Source organism: Harpia harpyja, chromosome 18, assembly GCF_026419915.1.
Source record: "Harpia harpyja isolate bHarHar1 chromosome 18, bHarHar1 primary haplotype, whole genome shotgun sequence".
Taxonomy (NCBI): domain Eukaryota; kingdom Metazoa; phylum Chordata; class Aves; order Accipitriformes; family Accipitridae; genus Harpia; species Harpia harpyja.
Genome location: NC_068957.1, coordinates 24,883,399 through 24,903,953, shown reverse-complemented (window position 1 = coordinate 24,903,953; position 20,555 = coordinate 24,883,399). Strand labels below are relative to the sequence as shown.

General features: G+C 46.8%; 1 protein-coding gene across 9 annotated transcripts; it reads left to right on the top strand.

The window, feature by feature from the left end:
• Window positions 1-172: 172 nt before the first annotated feature.
• Window positions 173-18,516, top strand: RAB41 (RAB41, member RAS oncogene family). Of its 9 annotated transcripts, none has more exons than XR_008239061.1 (9): window positions 173-440; window positions 2,121-2,179; window positions 3,926-3,979; window positions 9,924-10,032; window positions 10,298-10,409; window positions 13,636-13,729; window positions 15,546-15,612; window positions 16,163-16,396; window positions 16,889-18,516. XR_008239061.1 is itself a non-coding variant. In XM_052813228.1 (8 exons), the coding sequence occupies exons 1-8, from the start codon at window positions 188-190 to the stop codon at window positions 16,225-16,227; spliced, it is 810 nt and encodes a 269-aa protein (XP_052669188.1). In that variant the 5' UTR covers window positions 173-187; the 3' UTR covers window positions 16,228-18,516. The 9 variants fall into 9 exon arrangements, 7 of the variants coding, with proteins under 7 accessions (XP_052669188.1, XP_052669190.1, XP_052669186.1 ...); XR_008239062.1 differs by adding an exon at window positions 13,041-13,134 and having other exon boundaries at window positions 16,163-18,516; XM_052813228.1 differs by having other exon boundaries at window positions 9,927-10,032; window positions 16,163-18,516.
• Window positions 18,517-20,555: the final 2,039 nt, after the last annotated feature.

The window sequence follows — 20,555 nt, the reverse complement described above, 5'->3', positions numbered from 1 at the left end:
CGTGGTACCGGGGAGCGAGGCCCACCCCGGGGCCGCGGGAGAGCCCGAAGAGGGCAGACGGTGCTTCAGGCTGCCGCGGGCCTCGGCGGGAAGGCGAGGCGCTGCAAAACCCGCCGGCCGCCGCTCCCGGCCGGGGCCTCCGGTACAGGCCGCAGCGCCTGCCGCCACCGGAGACCGGCCCGCTGCCATGGCAACCGCCCGCCCTACGGCGGGGTGGGGGGGGGTGTGGCGGAGTGACGCGCCGGTGACGGCGGCGGAAGTGACGCGCGGCGGGGCGGGGCGGCGGCGGCGGTCCCGGTGTACGCTCGGCGGTGTCTCCTTCTCCTCAGTCACGGCTCCGGCTCGGCCTCCCCGCGCCGCCATGTCCGCCCCCGGCAGCGGCGGCGAGTTCGGGAACCCGCTGAGGAAATTCAAGCTCGTCTTTCTGGGCGAGCAGAGCGGTGAGCGGGGCGGCCGCCGGGGGCGTCAGGGAGGATGAGGAGCCGTCACGGGCCTTCCGCTGCGGGGCGGGGGGGGGCCGGTGAGGGGCCGTTAGGGCCGGTGAGGAGCCGTTAAGGGCGGTGAGGGGCCGTTAGGGCCGGTGAGGAGCCGTTAAGGGCGGTGAGGGGCCGTTAGGGCCGGTGAGGAGCCGTTAAGGGCCCGGAGTGTGTGTTGGGGGGGGGGGGGGGGCGGTGAGGGGCCGTTAAGGCCCCGGAGTGTGTGTTGGGGGGGGCGGTGAGGGGGCCGTTAGGGCCGGTGAGGGGCCGTTAAGGGCCCGGAGTGTGTGTTGGGGAGGGGGGGTGAGGAAGCACTAAAGGCTCCCGGGGTGGGGGGGTGAGTGAGGATCCGTTGAGGGCGGGGGCACGACGGACCCGTGAGGGTCTTGCGGCGGCGGAGGAACCGTTAAGGGCCCTTCCTCCGCCCGGGGTGGGGGGTGGGGGGGGGGAAGGCGGCGACGAGCCGTCCGGGACCCCCGCCCGAGGGAGGGGCGGTCCGGCCTTAGGCCTCAGGCTGGCGGGAGGCGCGGGCCTAGCGAGCGCCCGGTTCCCCGTTTGTAGCGCTCAGCCGGTCTTAGCCTGCCCCGGTGGGCCTGTGCTACCCGCCTGCCGGGGCCGGGGCTGGCCCGCAGTGCGCCCGCAGCCGTGCCGCTGGGGAGGCGGTGCTGTTTGTATATAGCATGGCTGCTGCCTCCCTTACGTCTTCAGGGTTTTTTTTTTTGTTTTGCCTGGGAGTTGCCTCCCTTTCGTACCCCTTCCCTCGTAATATATGGACGAGTTGTATCTTTTTCTTGAAATTGTGGTATTCTTTGCTGTGTTACTCTCTTTAGATCTTGTACTGATTACCTCCTCCTCAGTCCCAGAACTGTAGGTCTTGGAGGAATTTCCAGGAGCTGCCTAATTCCCCCGCCTTCGACATTGCTGCTGATAGACATTTGTCTAACCGGTTTTTAACCCAATGTTCACAATTTCACAACCTTTCTAGGCAATTTATTCCTTTTCCCTCTTCTCTTCCATCCATGTCCTTTGAATTTTTCTTGGCTTCCTGAGAGAGAATCGGAGCTCTTATCTCTGGTTCCTGTTTCTTGTCGGTTCTGCGCTTTGTCTCTTGATAATATCTGGAGACATAAATCTAAAGTTTTTAAGCAAGCTGCCAAAGTTTACTCTGTATCTAAAATCTTGTTATGAAGAAAGGATGTGAGTCTTGAATGTTGCTTTTCTATCCAGCCAGAGGCAGCTAAACAGTGTCTGGGACATCACCGCGTCTTGTTTTGATGTTTATGCCTGTAAGTCCTAGACTTGGTGATTATATAAGTACAGAAATACGAGTAGCAACGCAAGTTTATTGCTCGCTTAAAGCAAACAAATAATTCTTTGTCATATGCATCACAATGTACCTAATTTGAGGATCAAGTTTTCATCATGATTAATTTTTGACCTACTGAGATTGATTTGGCTTAACATACTTTTGTGATTTTGTGAATGAATTTCTTCGCTGGTTATTTCGCAGGAGGCCATAGCTGGGAAATAGCCTTAGATTGGCAGCTCAATTCTGATGATTGGCACTACCAGCGTGCCACTCCCAAAGCAGTGGTTATTTTTTCCCCACTGCTGCTTGAAAGTAATTTATTTCTTCTTTTGTAGTTGGGAAGACCTCTCTGATCACCAGGTTTATGTATGACAGTTTTGACAATACTTACCAGGTATGTGGTAGACTTTTAATTTTTTTTTTATTTTTTATATATATATGGGTAAATCTATTCCCCACTATTAAAATGTATGCCTGTGAGAACTGTTAAGGCCAAGCACATTTCTCCATGAGATGTCAGTTCAATATCATATGTAAGGTTGTAAGGTGCCTTGAAATGGAAATGAGACTTCATGACTAAGCCCAAGCATTTAGTGTGATGTCAGGAAATACAGTGTACAAAAAAGAAGCAAGGTTTAGATCCTGTCTGGATATGTGAGAAACCTTGAGGAAAACAGGGAGAAACATTTTTTTATGGGGTTGGCTAATAGAGAAGATAATGGTCAGGATGCCTGATGATGGATATGGAAGTCTCGGGAAACAGAGAATGAATAAGATACAAACACGCTTATGATAGTTCTTGGTCTCTAGCATCTTCAGAGGCTTGCTGTTTAAGTAGGAGTAGTTGAGTCCAGAGTGTATAGATACATCTGCAAGAAGTCAGCATGGCCTATTCTCTCTCTTAATTTTTTTTTATTATTGCTTTTTTTTTAACTAAAAGGCTATAGATAGAAAAAGCCGGGGAAGTCTTGGCAGGGAAAGAGTAGGGTGGGGATGAAGAGGCTGCAGATGAAAAGCTGAAGATGCATAAGAGGCCTGAAGATTTCAGGAAGAGTTAGTTGTATCAAAACCACTTAGCAGTATTTCGAGGAAATACCAAGTATCTTTAAAGAAGATGAGACTAGGGCTTTCTCTTTTAATTCAGGCGAGAAGGAGTTACAGGTTTAGATTGGGGTAATTTTAAGTTGGAAAAGGAAGGGAAGATTGCTTTCTTCAGGACAAGTCATTCACTGGAACTGGATCCTCTTGTGCTTTCTGTGTTTCTTTTCCTGACTTTTGTAAGGTGCTCTCATAGATTCATCTGCTTATTGTAGTTGTTATAAACTGTGTCCTGGCTGCAGAAAATAGGACTCCCAGAAATAAGTACTCACTACAGAAATTGACTGTTATGGTCTCTTCTAATGTTAAACGGTTCACATTCTGATGGAGACCTTCCGGAACATGTTATGCTGCCTGTGTTTGCTAAGACTGGAGATAATCTGTCTGAAATACTAAAATCTGTTACATTGGTAACCTGTCACCTGTTTCCCAGGGTTATGATGGGCTAGGACATCTGCTTGATTTAAGTGCCTGGGAGCGCATCTAACTTTGTAAATTAATTTAAATGTCTTTGTACTGGAATTACTGTACAGCAATGGAAACGTGAATGGAAGGAGACTTACAGAAAGAACTGCCTGGGAAATGAAGCTTCTGAATGTCACTGGAAAGGAAGCGTAATCTGAAATGGAAAGCCCCGAATAAGCATCGCTTTTTAGCTTTCAGTACAGTCGCCCACAGTTTATATATGTAATTTGCTCTACCTTTTGGTTATTTCTAATAAGATAGCTCTTACCAGACTGAATTGCAGTAGACCAGAAGGAGATGCCACTTCAGATATGATCTGTGTTAAGATGCATGAATGTCTGAGGCTAAAATCGAGACTCAGAGGTTCTTGTGCAGTTGCGAAGTGTTGGAAGAATGATGTGAAATGAAGATGGCGCAGATACCCAGATTGCTTTGTTTTTATCAACTATATTGAAGGCAAATGAGTTCCACAGCTTAATTATAAGTTTGTGAACATTTCTGAGAGTTTGTATAGAAAGATCTGATTTGCAGATGCTGGAAGGCAAGTTGCAGTTACTAATGCTTTTCTTCTTTTCAGGCGACCATTGGAATTGATTTCCTGTCAAAAACAATGTATCTTGAAGATCGCACGGTAAGTGAGGCATCTGTGTGATAGCATGGCAACTGCAGTCATGGGAGCAGCAGTTGCTGTGTGTGCTGTTTTACCTGGCCGTTCCTCCAATGGCTGCTGAAATCCCCCAGCAGCCTTCAGAGGGACAGCCTTTGAATCAAATCACTGACCCACTCTCCTGTTTCTGGTGCTTGTTAATATCTGATACCCGTAGAATGAAGTCAAAATCTTTCATGCAAAATTGAGGCAAGCTAATGTGCATATCCCAGGGAATGGGCTGTCTGTTATATGTATCTTAGGTGTAGTTTCCTCCCAGAATTTGCAGCTCTGCCTCTGGGATTGTCAGTATAAATGGGTTCGAGCAGACCCCAGGCAGTTCCAAGTCTTGAAGTCATTCATGGTTACCAGTGGTGGCATAGTTCCTCCTCATAGAAAGGCTCCTTTTGTAACACAGTTCTGACTTACTGTTAAAGCGATTTTGGATTTAGCTTGCATGAGATTCCGTTTTGCATAAAGAGATCCCTCGCATCCCTCTCCTGTCTTTCAGTATTTGTCTTTTTATTAGTTTGGGTTTTGCTAGTACTTGCCTTTTTGCTAGTTTCACTACTGGCTGAGAAGTATGAAACTGTTGTGGGGAGGAAGGGGCCAGTGGTGTGGTGGAAGTCCTTTTTGTTGCTTTGGGTCTGTTGCTTCTGAAGAAGTCCCAGCCCAGTGTGTGTGGTGAGTTTCCTGAGTGCTTCTCTGCCATCTTACCAGTGATTCACTATTAGAAAAGACCTTGCTTAATCTTGTATGGGAGAAACTACTTGAATAACATTCTTCAGTGGTACTGGCAGTGGCGGAAGAAGATGATGATCTTGGGAATGCTGCTTGACACCGGTGAAGGCAAGTTGGAATGCCTGTGTGCTGTTTTCAGCAGTGTAGTCTTGATTTCTTGTGGTTGTGTGGGTCAGGATGTCATTCACCTGCTGGCCTGCTATCCAGAAAATACCATTTTCTTTCCAATGTTAGATATACTGTTAGCTTTCCTGATTATGTAAGTGGTCCACAGAGCCCATAAAGCCTGTTTAAGAGAGGTGTTGCATGTAGATAAGAGGAGGGAGGAATACAAGCACAAAAGCTGGGAAAATTCAGACATTGAAATAATTTCTCAGATGTGGCTAATGCTGTATTTTGCAATAGGCTTTGACTGCTGGGCTTGAAATGAAGAATGGTAAGCCTCTAACTGCAGCATATGCTTTGGCATATTTGATATGTCCTTACACCAAATAATATATCCTGGAATGTTACCTGTGCTAGATCACTCAGCAGTAAATATGGCCTGGGTAGCATGTACTAGCCAGCAGAAGGGACAAATATATGTGGAGTTTGGTTCTTCAAAACCATCTCCAGTAGCCTCCCACAGAGGGCGATTGTAACTATGCCATTTCCAGCACGTTGCCAGTGCATTGGGACCTGTGGCACTAAGTGAACTGGGGCCACAAGTAGTCTCATCCTCAATCCCAACTGTCAGGCTGCCAGTTCCATGTTACAGCTACAACCTCACTCTTGAAAGACCCGAGTAGTATTTCCTTTTCTGTGTCTCGGTATCTTCCCAGACTTGTTGGATTTAAGCACAAGAAAAGCCAGTCTAGAGGGTGGTTGCTCTTCTGGCTCGTGCCCCACTACTATGTTTCACCACATCAGGCTTTCCAGAGGGTTAATCAGTAGCGGGGTGATGTAGTCCTTACGGTTAGGAGTCACCGCCTGTAGCTAGCTGCAGGTTGCAGTCTGCTTGTGTGGCCATTATAGCCAGAGTCCTTAAATGGCAGGATGCACTGAGGTATGTATGCTTATTTCCCTCATTTGCAGATGGTGTGAGAAGGTATCTTTTAGGGATATCTTGGTTTTATGATTAAATAGAAGAACGTGTTCATACATGTGAGTTATTAATGGGTCTGTGGAGGGAGGGAGGTTTCTCAGATGTGCTAGGCTGAGGCTACTGCGAGAATGCAGTTAGAAGTATCGTTAGCACTTTTCACATTTCTGTTCCATTTTAACTTTCCTTTTGTTGCATTATTTTCGCCTTGCAATTTTTTTTCTCTTTATTTTTATTTCACTTGAGTTTTGGTTTTGTTTTCCATTTTCCTGCTCTTCCCCTTCCCTCTTCCCCTACACTTTTCCATTTCCCAGATCAGGCTGCAGCTGTGGGACACAGCCGGCCAGGAGAGGTTCCGCAGCCTCATTCCCAGCTACATCCGTGACTCTGCTGTGGCTGTCATTGTCTTTGACATTACAAGTAGGTATTGAGCTGGAGTGTCTGCAGGGACCTTGCATTTAACATGTACCTTTTATGCATTGGAAGTGGTGGTGTTATCGGAAAAGGGCTAAGATAGGCGCTCGGCCCCAGGACTGTAGGTGTTTCATGGGCTGAGGGGACGTAGCTGAGCATCTTCCTCCACAACCAGCGGTAACTCCATCCCGTAACACAGAAACTGGGGAACTGGAAAACTCTGGTCTGCTCAAAGCTCAGACAATGGAAATGATACACAGAGGATTGGCAGGTAGGTGAATAGGGATTGTGACTTCTCGTGTGTCTGTGCTGATTGGAATGAAAGGTGATTGGTAGCCTTTGGAAAGCTTTATACTTTTTCTGATTGGGGTGGGTTTTGGTTGGTTTGGTTTTTTTTTTTAAACCTCAGGATGAATTTTTTTTCCTTTCTGGATAACTGGAGAGGTTAATAAATGTAACAACTTCAGATGCCAAAGCAAAGGAACACTGTCAGAGTAGGTAAAACAGTACAACACCCATTTAAATAAAAGCTGTGTAGCGACTTAAGAGGATTCAAGACTTCCATTTCGTTGAAGAAGAGAGCTGGCAATTGATATGAGTAACGAGAGAGGTTTTGAAAGAGAAGAGATGTAACTACCATAATTTCTAAACAATAAACAAGCTTAGAGGGAAGTTCTCTATAACGCTTGGCACGAATGTTTTAGTATAAGATATGAATATAATTATTTCATTTTAACTCCTTGTTATTGATTCCACTTGATCTGGCTTTTTTGGTTAAGCTACAGTAACAGCATAAACACCTAGACAGGATTGATATCAGTGAGCCAACACCATGTGGACAAAGTCTAAGTAAAGAATGTAGAGCAGATGAAAAACCTCTGGCCCACCTTCATTTTGTCACAAACTGTAGATTATAGTGAGGCTTTACGGACCAGGGGTTTGTTTCACTTCAGTTAACTGAAGTGCCTAACAAATAATAGACTTCTGTTATGATTTATCGTACATATTGAGGGCAAATAATTACAAGGTCTTTCTCCCAGTCCTGTAGCTTAAGTAGTTGACTCTGGGATGATTTCTGGCTTGGTCCAAACTAATGTCAAAATGAAGTGATCTGTTTGGGATTTGAGGAGTGCTGAGATGTGCATGTGATGTCTTATGCTGGGAACTCATCTAGGTGAGGCAGTGTGTGTGGCAGGCTGCATAGGCTGGCATCTTTTCTCCCCACTGTTGTGACAGATACAGGATGCTGTTTATCCAGGCAGGTGGAAAAATCTTGCCGGTCTAGGCTGTTCTTAACAGCTTCCAGACATGTCAAAAATAATTAAGTGATAGCTGATCTCATCATACTTTGGTAATGGTCTGATCTTTTCAGATAATTTCATTTTTTATTGTTACTGCTCTTTGTTCTGTTCTTAGTGACTGAGAGGCTCTTAGTTTTCTTGTGTTATTGAAGGAACATGCTCATGTACTTCTGAGGGCATGATGATGGTGAGCACTAGCGTGATTAGGAAAACACAGTTTCCTTTACCACTCTGAAGAGCTATATATTTGCATTGTCTTTAGTGGTAACTGTATTTGGGAACCTCAAATAGTCTCCTGTAAGTTAATGCTGGTCGTGGTAGTGTAAAATAGGGACAGTCCCACAGGATATACTTAAGTACCAGCCAAGATACTCTTAACTAGTAGAGAAGAACTGTTAGCTAGCATGTAGGGAGCTGAGAAGAAAAAGAGAAATTGCTTAGTTATTGTTAATCTGCTGGGCATCTTGAAATGCAAGTGGCCTGTGGAGAGATCCGTGGTGAAAGTCCATACTGCAACTCGGGGCCCCTTTCTGAACAAGTTACCTTGTTTGCAAGAGGGGCTGGGTTAATTCTTGGTTGAGGACCTTTCACCTTTCCAGACCAGTAGGGTTGTTAGCACGTCATGTTTGAGTGGGTTGTTTATATTTTCTCTTCCCCTCCAAAACGGGTGCGCACAAACTTTGACTTCTAGAAATGAGAAGCCACAGAAATACTGCAGCTAACTTTCTCAGGTCACTTCAGGGGTGCCTGCAGGGTACCTGCATACTAGATGAAGGCCTTTCCTCAAATAGTGTTACCCTTCACTACAACAAGATTGCTGGGGCCAGTTTTTCCCAAGTTCTGTGGTACTTCCTCTAGTTGCCTTTTGGACTGGGAGTTTGAAGGTTGGAGTGTTTAAATCAACACCTTGGTAAACTTTCTGGGTGAATAGTCTGGTGTAGCAGCAATGTCTTGGGGACTATGTGGAAGCTTGTTGTGAAGTCCAGAAGTAAGAGCCAGAAGCTGTCATTATCAATCCGATCTTCCAGCACCGGTGTAATGTTGTCCAGGTGCTTGGAGTTTGTCACCCTGATTTTCCTGGGGTAATGAAGAGCCCTGACTTTTGCTGCTGTAATCAAGTCTGCCTTCAAAACGAAGCATGAGCTAATTGCTTTAACTGTAAGTCCTAATCTTCCTTAAGCCCCAGGGCATCAGATCTACATACCCTGATGTAGGTATGATGTTGTTTTGAATCTCCTTGTAGCAAGACACTGTGCAGACATGTGCTCTGTCCAGCTTCTGTTTCTCTTCTAAACAAGCCAATTATTGGTCCTTCTGAAACTGCTTTCTCCCTTGTAGCCAGTCTCCTGCAAGCTGCCCTATTAACCACTGTTCTGTGCATAAACAGCTGCTCTCCCTCATTGCTGAACAAGTGGCTTTGTGAGCAATCTAACCAATTCATGTAATTAAGCTGGGAACCAGTATCTGCCCTCCTGTGAAACTTGTGCCTGTTGAGAATGCCAACAGCAATCTTGTTTTCTGGCAGTGTAGCGCTACTTGTACAGCTAGCCGTGTGGGGTAATGACTTGGAAGGAAATGGTATCGCTCCCAGTTGTGAAAAGCTTTTGTTTAGCATTCACTGTGGTAGTTGGCATATTTTGACCATTGCTACTTCTAACAGGCAGGTCCCAGACTATCATATATAATAGGTCAGTTTGTGTTTGGGCATAGTTCTAGAGATCAAACTGTACCTCTCATAGCATTTATGCTTGTTTCTGACTCTTGTGCTTATCTGAAAGGGAGAGCCCGATGCCCTTTGTGTCACCTGAAGCCTACAGCGTGTAACGTTTGCTTTTGTTTCTGCTGGAACTTAAGTTACTGATTGCCTTAATCTTGCATGAAAATTGCCATTACCATCTTCTGGGTGCTTGATGCTGGAGAACGGATGCTGTTTTACTACATGGGGCTGGGGGAATTGCATGTCTGTCATGTGGGAATTGCCCGAAAAGCTTTGATCTGAGATGCTCTAGGCCAGGAGTCCTGCGGAGACCCCATGCATAATCCTGGGTAGACCGGGAAGACCAGCTCTTTATGACTTGTTAGCTACCGCTATCAGCAATGAGGTAGTAGTCATAACCTGGAGCTCTTTGGGAATAGCAGAATCTCTAAGCAAGCAAAGGTGGTAATTAAAGCACATTATCTACAAACAGAGTCAGAAAAGCCAACTTCTGTGGTGTTTGGATATTTGGGGCAAGATTACAAGGTCAGCCTCAGCTTCTCAGACTGAGCTGCATACAGTTAATTCTAGAAATGGCCTTTTCTCTAAAGGACAGTTTCCTCCTTTCTTTTCTCTCTTGCTCTCTTTCTCTCTCTCTCTCTCTCTTTCTCTCTGCTCTCCCTGGCCTGGTACCAGCAGGTTCGGCTGCAGCTTTGGGACACAGCAGGCCAGGAGCGGTTCCGCAGTCTCATTCCCAGCTACATCCGCGACTCCACTATTGCTGTGGTAGTCTATGACATTACAAGTGAGTGATGCTTTGGTGTCTCATTATTTGAAATACTACATGTAAGCAGAACTAATAAGTTACAACGAGAAGTTCTGCAAAAAGATGGTTAACATTAGAAACGTTTTTTCCCTGCCCTGTTTTTCTGTCTGAGCAGAAAACAATTTATTGGTCATTTATATGTGGTGTGGGGAGATTTGGAGAAGCACCTGAGTACAGGCATAGCATTCTCCCTCTCTGAAAAGAAGTTTTATCCTCAGCACTCCTGTTTGATTCTTCCCTACAGACTTGAATTCTTTCCAGCAAACCTCCAAGTGGATTGATGACGTTCGGACAGAGAGAGGAAGTGATGTCATCATCATGTTGGTGGGGAACAAAACTGACCTGGCAGACAAGAGGTAATGGAGGGGAGCTGGTGGCCTTGCTGCCCTGACCAGTAGAAGCAAGGAACTGGCAGACTAGTCTGTCTTCAAAACAATTGTTGATTTTAAACGAAGCATAAATAGCTTGTCATGAAATTCAGGTTTCTGGTTTCAGCATATGCAAAGTTACTCCCTTTTGCTATTCTACATATAGTTTTGGTTAAAACAAACCCACCTAAAAAAAAAATCCTTTTGCTTAAATTAAGTACCTCTATACCATGTTTCTCAACAGTGTATTTTGTCTGATTTTTCTTTTCATGCTGAGATAAAGCCAAAAAGATGTCTTGCAAAAGCAAGGAAATCTACCTTTTTTCAACAATCCTATTTACGTGACTCTTTCTGCATGTGCAACTATAAGTTCGTAGTAAAGTTTCTCCTTGTTACAAGACGGAGCATGAGCTTTTACAGTATCAGTCTAAAAGGTTTCCCTCTGAGCATAAATTTCATGCCATACATAACACAAACTGTGATGTTGTGGACGTGTGAGAGGAAACTAGATTAGCAGAAGCAGACTTCCCCAAGAGACGTAAAAAGTTAATTAGACTCTCAAAATCACACGGACTTAATGTTTTGGGACATGTCATAAAGCATTTTGCTTTTAAAACTCTTAATTCTACAACACCACTTCAGCTAACATAACCAATGTAATAGCTTCTTAAAAGACCACAGGCTTGTGCTTTTGCATTTCTATTTCAAATTCTTCTCTTGATTGATGATTTAGGAAAAATTTTGTTTAATGTTTTCAGAGATTGTCATTCTTTATGAAGACATCAGAAACAGTGTAGATAAGGAAAGATTTTTATTTTAATGGTTAGTGTCAGTAGTAGTTGGCAAAGGGAAGACGGAGTAAGCCATGCAGTTCCTTACAGTCCCAATACTTTAAACTGAAACATCTTCACATACATCAGGTACTCTAAAATGCGTGCTTCGTACGTCATGGGACATATGAAGTATTGACATGATGGGGAATTTTTATATGATGCATAGAAAGCATCTCAAAAAGGCAGAACTGGGAAACATCTGAATCTCACGGCAAAATGAGGTCTTATACAATCAAACCCTTATCCTTTGGCTGTTCATGAGATACTTCTGATCAAAAGGTAACAGCTTGAAAAGCCTTACAGGTGGAACATTAATGTTTTCTTGGAAGAATCTTGTACTATTATCTGAACTGCCTGTTTGTTTACTCTGCTTTCTTGTGATGGTGGGCCTAATAGGGTTCTGACTGTGCCATTGTTGGATGCTATCACGTTTTAAATTTTAAACCTTGCTTTACTCACTCCTGCAGTGTACATATTGCTTCGGAATGTATTGTGATGTGTTTTTTCTCTTGTGGTTTTGGTGTTGTCCAAATGCTCATATGAGACAATACCCAGCATCCCTGGCTGCACGAACCGGTGTCAGGAGATGCTTTTTGCCCTTTGTCCCCGTATAAGTCATGCTGTTAGTTTTTAGTTTGCCATGCATGGCAGGAAAAGCGTAGACAATTCTAATCCTGGCAAGTGGTTTGAGTCAGTGGTGAAGAGGATAAAGTTAGGCTCCAGCTGGGTGCTGTGTGGGCTTCGTACTGATGGTTCTTACAGAAATGTGTTCTGTCCCCTACACGCAGACCACCTTAGTCTTGATGACTATTTGGCTGTTCCCACTTCCAGTGGGAGGCCATTCTAAGTGTCCTGTGCCTTGCACTTTGGAAATGTTGGTAAAACTCGGTGCTTAGAGCTTCAGAAATACGATAAAAATGCATATAGCTGATTTGGATTAAGAATTCCAGGTGACAAGACCTCAGATCAGTCTGGTCTTTGAAATCAGCTTACAAAAGCAACGGAGCAAAATCCAAGATGTTCTACTTGAGCCAGCTTTGGATGTTGACCACCTAGTATCTCTTATGACCTCCTGGGAGCTAGAAATAACTGCAGCTCCCTAACTGAATAACCTGGCATTTAAGATTTGAGGCTTTCTAATTTCTAACAAAATCCAATTTCATGTGGAACTGGAAAACGCAATGGGATAATTTCAGCTTTGGATTATTTCCTGATAGTACATAAGTGAAGTAGAGTGTGTGTGCAGCTGGCTCAGCACTGCCCTAAGAATTAAAAATACCAGAAAATTGTTTGAAACATAGCTACAGTTGAAGTTTCTGTAGCACTATAAATTCTTATTTTAGAAGTTTAGTGTAAGTGACAGTAGTCCTGATCTAGGCTAGAATTTGGAATTATGGTGTATATCCAGGTATAAGTAAAAGAAGCTGCCTTGCCTTTCTTTTTAAAAGGAAGTTAGATTTGTGTTAGGCTGAAATACTAGGCCTTTTAAGGCTGGACAAAGCTGCAGTATCAGTCTGAGCTTGGTCACATTTTTCGAAATGGAATACAGCATATTGGAAGCCATTCATCTTATGGTAAAAACCAAGTGATGATGCACATTCTGAGGCCAAAAAGCTGACCTAAAAATAGCACTGTTCTTATTTGGTGCAGCCGGTTAAGTTTTTCTTTCCTGTTAATGTTGCTTCAGTTGGTGGCTGCTCTTATCCTGCAGTTTTCTTTTTATAATTTTTGGACTATTTTTCTTTGCTTTGGTTTTCTTTTCTGTGATTTGTTCTCATTGCTGTAGACAGGTTTCTATAGAGGAGGGTGAGAGAAAAGCCCAAGAACTGAATATGATGTATATTGAAACCAGTGCTAAAGCAGGATATAATGTGAAACAGGTATGTACAGGGTATTGATCAGAGATGCAAATGCAGGTGCTTGCTCGCAAGCAGCAGCCTAGCGCTTGCTGTTGCACTGCACTTGCTGCTGGAGCCTTTCTGAAATCTTTCTGTAACCTCATGGAGCTCCCTTCTGTTGACTTACGAAACTGCTTTTTGTATCAGGTGCAGCGTATGGGGATTATTCCTTCCCTTGAGGATGCTGTGAATAAGGCTCAAATGTACTGCACAAACTTCATCCTGTGCTGATCATCTATTATTAATAGTCATAAGTCCAGGCGTTCCCTGGGTAACCTACCTGAGGTTGTTTCATTCTTAGCTGGAGGACCTAGGGGTCTTAAAGACTCAGAGGTGCTGAGGTCTCCATTGGTGGACTATGCACCCTTGTAAGGGGTGGTGAAGCGGCCCTCCACTGAAGAGCGTCTCAGTCACAGACATCTCTAACTCTTCCTGTCTGTTCTTCCTTTCTGTCTTTCTGCTTCTGTTTGCATCTTTGTCCAGGCAAATCACTACAGAAGAAGGTGAACAGAGAGCCAAAGAGCTGAATGTGATGTTTATTGAGACCAGTGCAAAGACTGGATACAATGTGAAACAGGTAGATCAATGTTTTGTTCTAAAGAGAGGAACTCTGTACTTACTGCTCTGTATGTGTATGCTGCTGCTTGGGGTTCACGTTCCATCAGATATTTGCTTGTATTGTTTGATGTCAACCCCTGAAATGCTTCTTGCCCAAAGATCACTGTTGCTGCTTTACCTAGTGGAAGCTCCTCTCCTGTCAAGTCAATGATTTCCTGTTAAAGCTAAGCAAACTTACCTTGAAAGAAAGGAGAATCTAAAACCAGAATGTGCTGAGGGATAGGAATGGAACTGTTTTGTGCTGTCAGTCAAACATAATTTTGTACATTCCCTTTGCTTTTGTTAACAGTTCATGCACTGTTTTCTAAAATTAACGTTGACATCAGTTGGGATAATTGCTTATGCTGATGCACTAGAGTAGAAGTTCCTGCTTCTGTTTGCAAGCCACAGGGGAAAATCTTGGATTAGTTGAGGTTGGAAGGGATCTCTGGAGATCGTCTAGTCCAACCGCCATGCTCAGAGCAGGCTGCCCAGAACTGACTCCAGTTGAGTTTTGAATATCTCAAAGAATAGAGACTCCATCTCTCCAGGCAACCTGTCACAATGTTTGGCTATTCATACAGTAGAAAAAACTTTAAACTTTTGTCTTGCGTTTAAACAGAATTTCCTGTATTTCAGTTTGTGCCCATTGCCTCTTGCTATAAGCTTGTGACCCCACTCTCCATTAGTTCAGGAATTATTCTGAAGTGTAACAGAACTTGGGGAGTAAGGCAGCCATAAGGTCCAGGGGTCTGCAGGGAGCATAGTACTGTTGGTGTCAGCTGGGAAACATACCAGTTTGCTGCACACCAGCTGGTTAGGAGAACCTCACAATGGGATTAGGAGACTTTGGGTTTGTTTCTTTGGGCTATTCTGGATTGAATCCACATTAGTCTTTGGTTCTAACTTAGTGTTGCTTTATTTGCTTAGCAGGTGTTTGCACTGAGAACTTCTGTGACTAAAAGGATGCTCACTGCAGCACCTTGCTGGTACCTCAGTGGCTTGATTTTCCAAGTAACACACTTTTGAGGTGTGGATGAGAAGTCCCTGCGAAGCTACTGTGAGGAAAATCATCATTAGCTGATGATTCCTCTGGTTCTTTATGCAGCACTTCTCACCAGACTGCCTAGCAGTGTCTGTATTGTGTTAGCTGCTGCATTAATGTCAGCAGGAGGAGCTCTAACATTGACTTGAAAAATTATGCAAAACCATTTTCTGGGTTTTTTTATGGGGATATGATAGTCCTTCCCAGCTCTAGCACATCCTTAATAGCTTAAATGCAGCTCGCTTGAGCCAGCTGTTCTGCTCAGAAATGGCTGGTTTGCAGCAAGATTGAACTGAAAGGATGGGCTGTAAAACCTCAGTTATTCCACAGACTTCTTAAACCTTTGGTCTCTTGCAAGGTTGCTTATCAGAAGTCTAGAGTTGTGCATTGTAACATTGTTGTGTGCAAAAGCAGTTGAGGCTGGAAATGGTAAATAACATGCTTACTGAGTGCAGGACGGAATTGTTCTATGTGTCCCTGGAAGAACTGTTACTAATTAATTCCATATTCTGTTCAAGTAGAAACAGTTAAAATCAAACTGTGTTTTGTAGGCATTGAATAACTTCTTTAATAAAACCTGTTAAATTTTTTTGGTAAAATTCTCGTGGCATTTGTTGATCATTGCTTTGCTTGCTAAGGTAACCCACATAACAAGTTCGTAAGATCTGTTGCAAAGCAATGTTTTTTAACATGCTTTTTCTTTTTTTTTTCTGATAAGTTTTCTTCAGCTTTATCTATTGCTGCTTTTCAGCTTTTCCGTCGTGTGGCTGCTGCCTTACCTGGGATGGACAGCACACCAGAGAAGAGCAAAGAAGACAGTATCCTTGCTTTTTCTCATCAGTAACTTTCCCTGTTCTCATAGAATTTGGCAATTATCTTTTGTCAGGTTGGGCTTGCTGACTTTTTGGCACACTGTGGGGATGGGCCTTATTGGGGTTTTGCAGAGATATGGCTGAAACAGCCAGTATAGAGTGGTGCTTACCTATGGGTGTAAATTGATGACCCTGCTTGTGTTCTATAGATAATCTACACAACTACTTATAATGGCAAACACAAGTTTTGCTTTCTCCACTTAGGATAAAATTTGCATCGTTTCAAAATACCATAATACTTTCTGCCTTTTGCACAGGGCTGTCTTGTGCGCAGTCCTGTGTGATTGGGCTCTGTCCTCTAAATGGTCTTGACATACCAAGTCCACTGGTTTTGCAGTTAATCCTGTTCAGGCAGGATATCCTCTGCTCTGCTAAAACACCCGCCCTTGTCAAGAAGGGACAGCTAACAACCTTTTCAGATACTGATGCCTTTCTCTGTTCTCCTCTTGTTTGTTTTTCCTTGGGCTGGGTGATTTCCTTAACTTGTCTCCTGCAGTGATTGACATCAAACTAGAGAAACCTCCTGAGCAGCCAGTAACGGAGAGCGGGTGCTCCTGCTAACAGGCCCGTTCTGTAGCAGCACATTCCTCAACCGGCCAGTCTCACTGAAGAACATCACCGCTCATTGGCTAGGCAACCCTACTTTGTGGGCTGAAAAACCAATCTACTAAGCGAGCGAACTCCCTGTTTACTGGTGGGGAGCAGCCCCGGCCGCCCCTCTTACTGCATGGTATGAGCCCTGAGTGCAGAATGAGTGTCCTGTCTTTTATTTTATTTTTTTATGTTGTTGCACTTTGGCACTGTGGTGCCCTTTACACTCTCTCTCTTCCTCTCCTTCTCCCCCTCTTCCCCACCTTGAGCCTGTCTGCTCAGATGTATCTTGTGAATGCAATGGAAAAGCCACCAAGTTAGGGAAGACAAAAATAAAGCTTGGGGGTGGGCTTTCCACCTTCCTTACTGCCTTGCATCTTAACTAGTTCCCTGTCCACGCCAGCCCAGTCTTTGTCCTGCATCCCCACTTCCTCTGTCAAAAGGCTGCTCCTTTTAAACCAGTCAGTTTGACTTGGCCTTGCCTTTTTGGACAATACAGGTTATCTGTTTCTAGGCTTTTGCTTCCTGCAGGGCACACACAATACTAGCTCTTCAGTTTCTCCTTTCTGTGGATGATCTTGGCTAACTCTTGCTCATGACTTCTGAGTTTTGCCCCTTGTGTTACACACAGCACTGGAAACCCCCAAACTCTGATAGCTTTGGCCTTGTTGCTCCCGTTTGTGTAGCAGAGACACCCTACAGACTGCTCTCCTCAGTTGGAGCGTCTTCCCATCCAGAGGACCTTGGTGCTCGGTGAGTGTTGGCTGTCAGATGTGGGGAAGGAAGAGGGTACAGAGGCTTTGCAGCATGAAGCTGGGTGGGGAGAGATCCTCGGGGTGGTTTGTAGAGACCTGGGTCCTGTCTGTCAACAGCGAAAATGAACAGTTACCTGAAATCCATCACTACAGGGGCAATACCTGCCCTAGAAGTCATGGATGCTGTTCAGGCTCCTTTCTAGTCTCTGTTCTCCTGTTCATCATCTCGTAGGCTGGGAGCTTCTTCACACGGAGCAGGAGAGCTACAGCAGATGGAAGGCCAGCGATAGCTGTTGTGCTCTCGTACCTAGGCTGCTGCTTGATGAAATCATACGTAGCTGCTTCTGCCTTTGTAGTAGACTTCTGGGGGATGGGGCTAGTAGCCATTTCACTTTTGGAATAGTGTTAAGCTCTAATATTGCCAAAACTGAGATGAGCAGTGGCAGGGATTTATTGTCAGACCCGGGTAGAGGAATGGAGGAATGTATGCTGCTGAAGTGAATTTTGGTGTCACTTCTCCACCTTGGAGGTTGGGAAGTACATCCTCTTCTCCCTGCCCCTGGTTTCTAACTACGTTAATAGAGCTTTTCAGAGACTTTTACTGGGGGTTTTCCATCCATCTGTCCTAACCAGAAGTCTGTAGGTTTGTTGACAGTGAGGAGAATAAAACAGTCGGATGGCTCTAAGCCATTCACTGTTCTTTTCATCACCCAGCCTATGTCACGCTGATGGGGGGGCATGCCAGCGGGCAGGAGAGCGACTGACCGCAGTGTGACGGGTGGGAAGGAGCGCGTTTGGTGGTTAGTGACACTCCCCTAGCAGGATGCCTGTCGGGTCCCTGACCCAGCGTGCGCACTTTGAAGCCTGCAGGCCGTGGAGGGGAGGGGAAGGGGCAGCCTCGGACCGGGAGCTGGTGGTCCCTGCCTTGGCTTACTGGCGGCAAGTCACCTCGCTGCCGGTGGCTGACCTTTTCTTCCCCAGAGCCCTGTCCCTTCCCCTCCGGGTGAGCTGGCCTGCAGGAGGAAGCAGGGATGCGGTTTCCCATTTCACTCCGGAGTGTCCCCCCCCTCACCTTACCCACAGTCCCAGCTGGCAGAGCCGGGTCCCAATGCCTGGTGAGATGCTCAGCCCCCTCCTCTGTACATACCCGTGTTGTGTGGGAATTGCTGATGTTTGTCGGTGTGTCCGTGTCTGCTGTAGAACAGGTTTTGCTGTCCCCTTCTCACAGGCAGGTGTGCGCTGCTCTGCTGTCGTGTTGTTCTGAGTCACGGACCTGGGGGGAGGGAGGGGGGAGACCCTAAGTAACGGGGGGGGGGGAGGGGGGTAACTAGTGAAATAAAATAGTTCACTTCCCACTGTCTTCTCTATGGATGTGTATAATATTGAGTGTGTGTCTGGCCCTGCTGTCTCCTAGCTGTTAGCTGAGTAAGTGTGACTATTAATATGAGTATGGACTGTCTGACCACGGCCGTGTATCACACTAAATAAAGTTATTTCACCAACACCTTCGCTGTCCTGCTGCCGGTGAGGGGCCGAGGCCTGCCTCTGCTTATTTTACTCGTGGGTTTAACGAGTCTGTCCCGCGTAGGGCATGGTGGAAGAAGGACGAGATTACCGGGCTTAAGCGGGGCTCTGGGAGCCGAACGAGAAGAGAAGGGCTTTAAACGGCCCGGGCGGGGGGGCGTGGCCCGGCCCGGCGGGGGCGGCCCGGCCCGGCGGGGGCGTGGCCCAGCCGTTGGCAGCGGCCCATCCTATTGGCGGCTGCCGGAAGGGGGCGTGGCAGAGGCGGGTCATCCTTCCCGCCGCGGAGCGCGCGCGCGGGGTGGTCGACACCGTCGCCTTCCGCCGACCGGGAGCGCAGCGGGTCCACCCCGGGACGGCCCCGAGGGCGGCGGGGAGCCGGGCCGGGCCGCCTACCCCTCAGAGCCTGCCTTCTTCAGCGGCGGCCTACCCGCTCCTGCCAGGCCGAGGGGGGAGTCACCGACCCGGGAGCACCGCGGGAGCACTGGTGGCCCCAGCTCCTCTCTCGCTCGAGGGAGCGTGACGGGATTCCCGCGCCTCCGGGAGCCCCTTGCTCCCCTTGGGGTGCGAGGAACCCGAAGGCAGCGTTCAGCCTTGCTGTCCACAGGGGAACTCCCCATCCCGCCCTGCAGGCACCCCGCCAGGAGGGGTCCAGGACCTGGGGTGGGCGAGCCTGTCCCCACAGTGCCGCATCGACATCCCGGACGAGCCGGCGGAGAGGTGCGTATGACGTGCTGCACGACGTCGAGTATCGACGGAAGCGGGACACCAATGTCACGGACACGCGTGGCATCGCCCAGCTGGCTGCCAATGCTGATGTGGGCTACTGCGCCCGTGAGTGGGGGCCGGAGGGGGACAGGGGATGGAACCAACTCTTCCACCAAAGTACTTGGCTTGTGTTAAATAGAGGGGACACCCTGTCCAAGCTGCTTGGCAGGAGAGAGGTGTTTGGGGTACAGGGCACCACGTGGGACCTCTGCTGCATGAGGTCGTTCATACTGCTTGGGCTGGGAAGGGGTAGGGTGGGTGCTGCTCGGAGGAGACGGTGAGATCACGAAGAAGAGGACGCTCAGGCCAGGCAGAAGCTTCTAGAGTGGCTGCACGTCCATGCAGACCCCACGTGCTGTTCAGGCAGGTGAAAAAACTTATTTTCTTCCTTGTTCGGGGCGGTGCCTGAAGCCCTTGAAGAACAGGGTTGTGGTGACACGGCGATCCCTGCAGGTCGAGGATGGGTATCATCACGCTGTTATCAACTTCTCCATCAGACACCTGGTGAGCGAAGAGTGGGCTGGGCCTGAAGGCTCTCCCATTACAGTGATCCCATGAACTGGAGGGTTCTGGTAAGGGCAAAATGCTGTTCTAGGGTTGGTCACCAGCTGCACGAATTCACCTGAATTAGGAGTCTGAGATGGTCTCAAGATACAGCACTGGCTCCCTTAAAGCTGAGCTACACCGTCGGTGCCAGCCTCGCAGGAGTGCAGCAGTCTATCTAGACAGCAAGATCCTACCTGTGCTTGGGACAAAATGGGGTCCCAGAGTCCCTAGCATGTAGATGTGTAATTCCTTTACAAGTTCCTTAGCTTGAGGAAGCTCCTCTGTGCCTCTAGCCTAGTCTTTGCCCTGTATTTTCAATGCCAGACCTGATAGAGGGAGAGGGCAGGGAAGATGGAAGACAGCATCTGACTGTCTGATGTGTTTGCACAGAAATACCCTCCACGCGAGGAGCTGATGGCCATCTCTCTGCCGGCAGGATACCTGGTGCATTCAACTGGGCCCAACAGCTGCAGTCTGACCTACCTGGCTCAGGTGGATCCAAAAGGTAACTCTGGTTCTGCGGGCCTCAGGACGTGGTGATGGGGTGATGCAGATTCTGGCCCCAGTCAGTGGAAATCCTGCTCTTAATCTGGAGCGCGCCTACGTAATGTGGCACTCCTCTGCTCCAGACCTTCTTTGACAAACAATGATGCAAATGCTGCAGCTTGCTATGGGGCCTCTGGGTGGTTGGTAGGAGCACAGCCATTT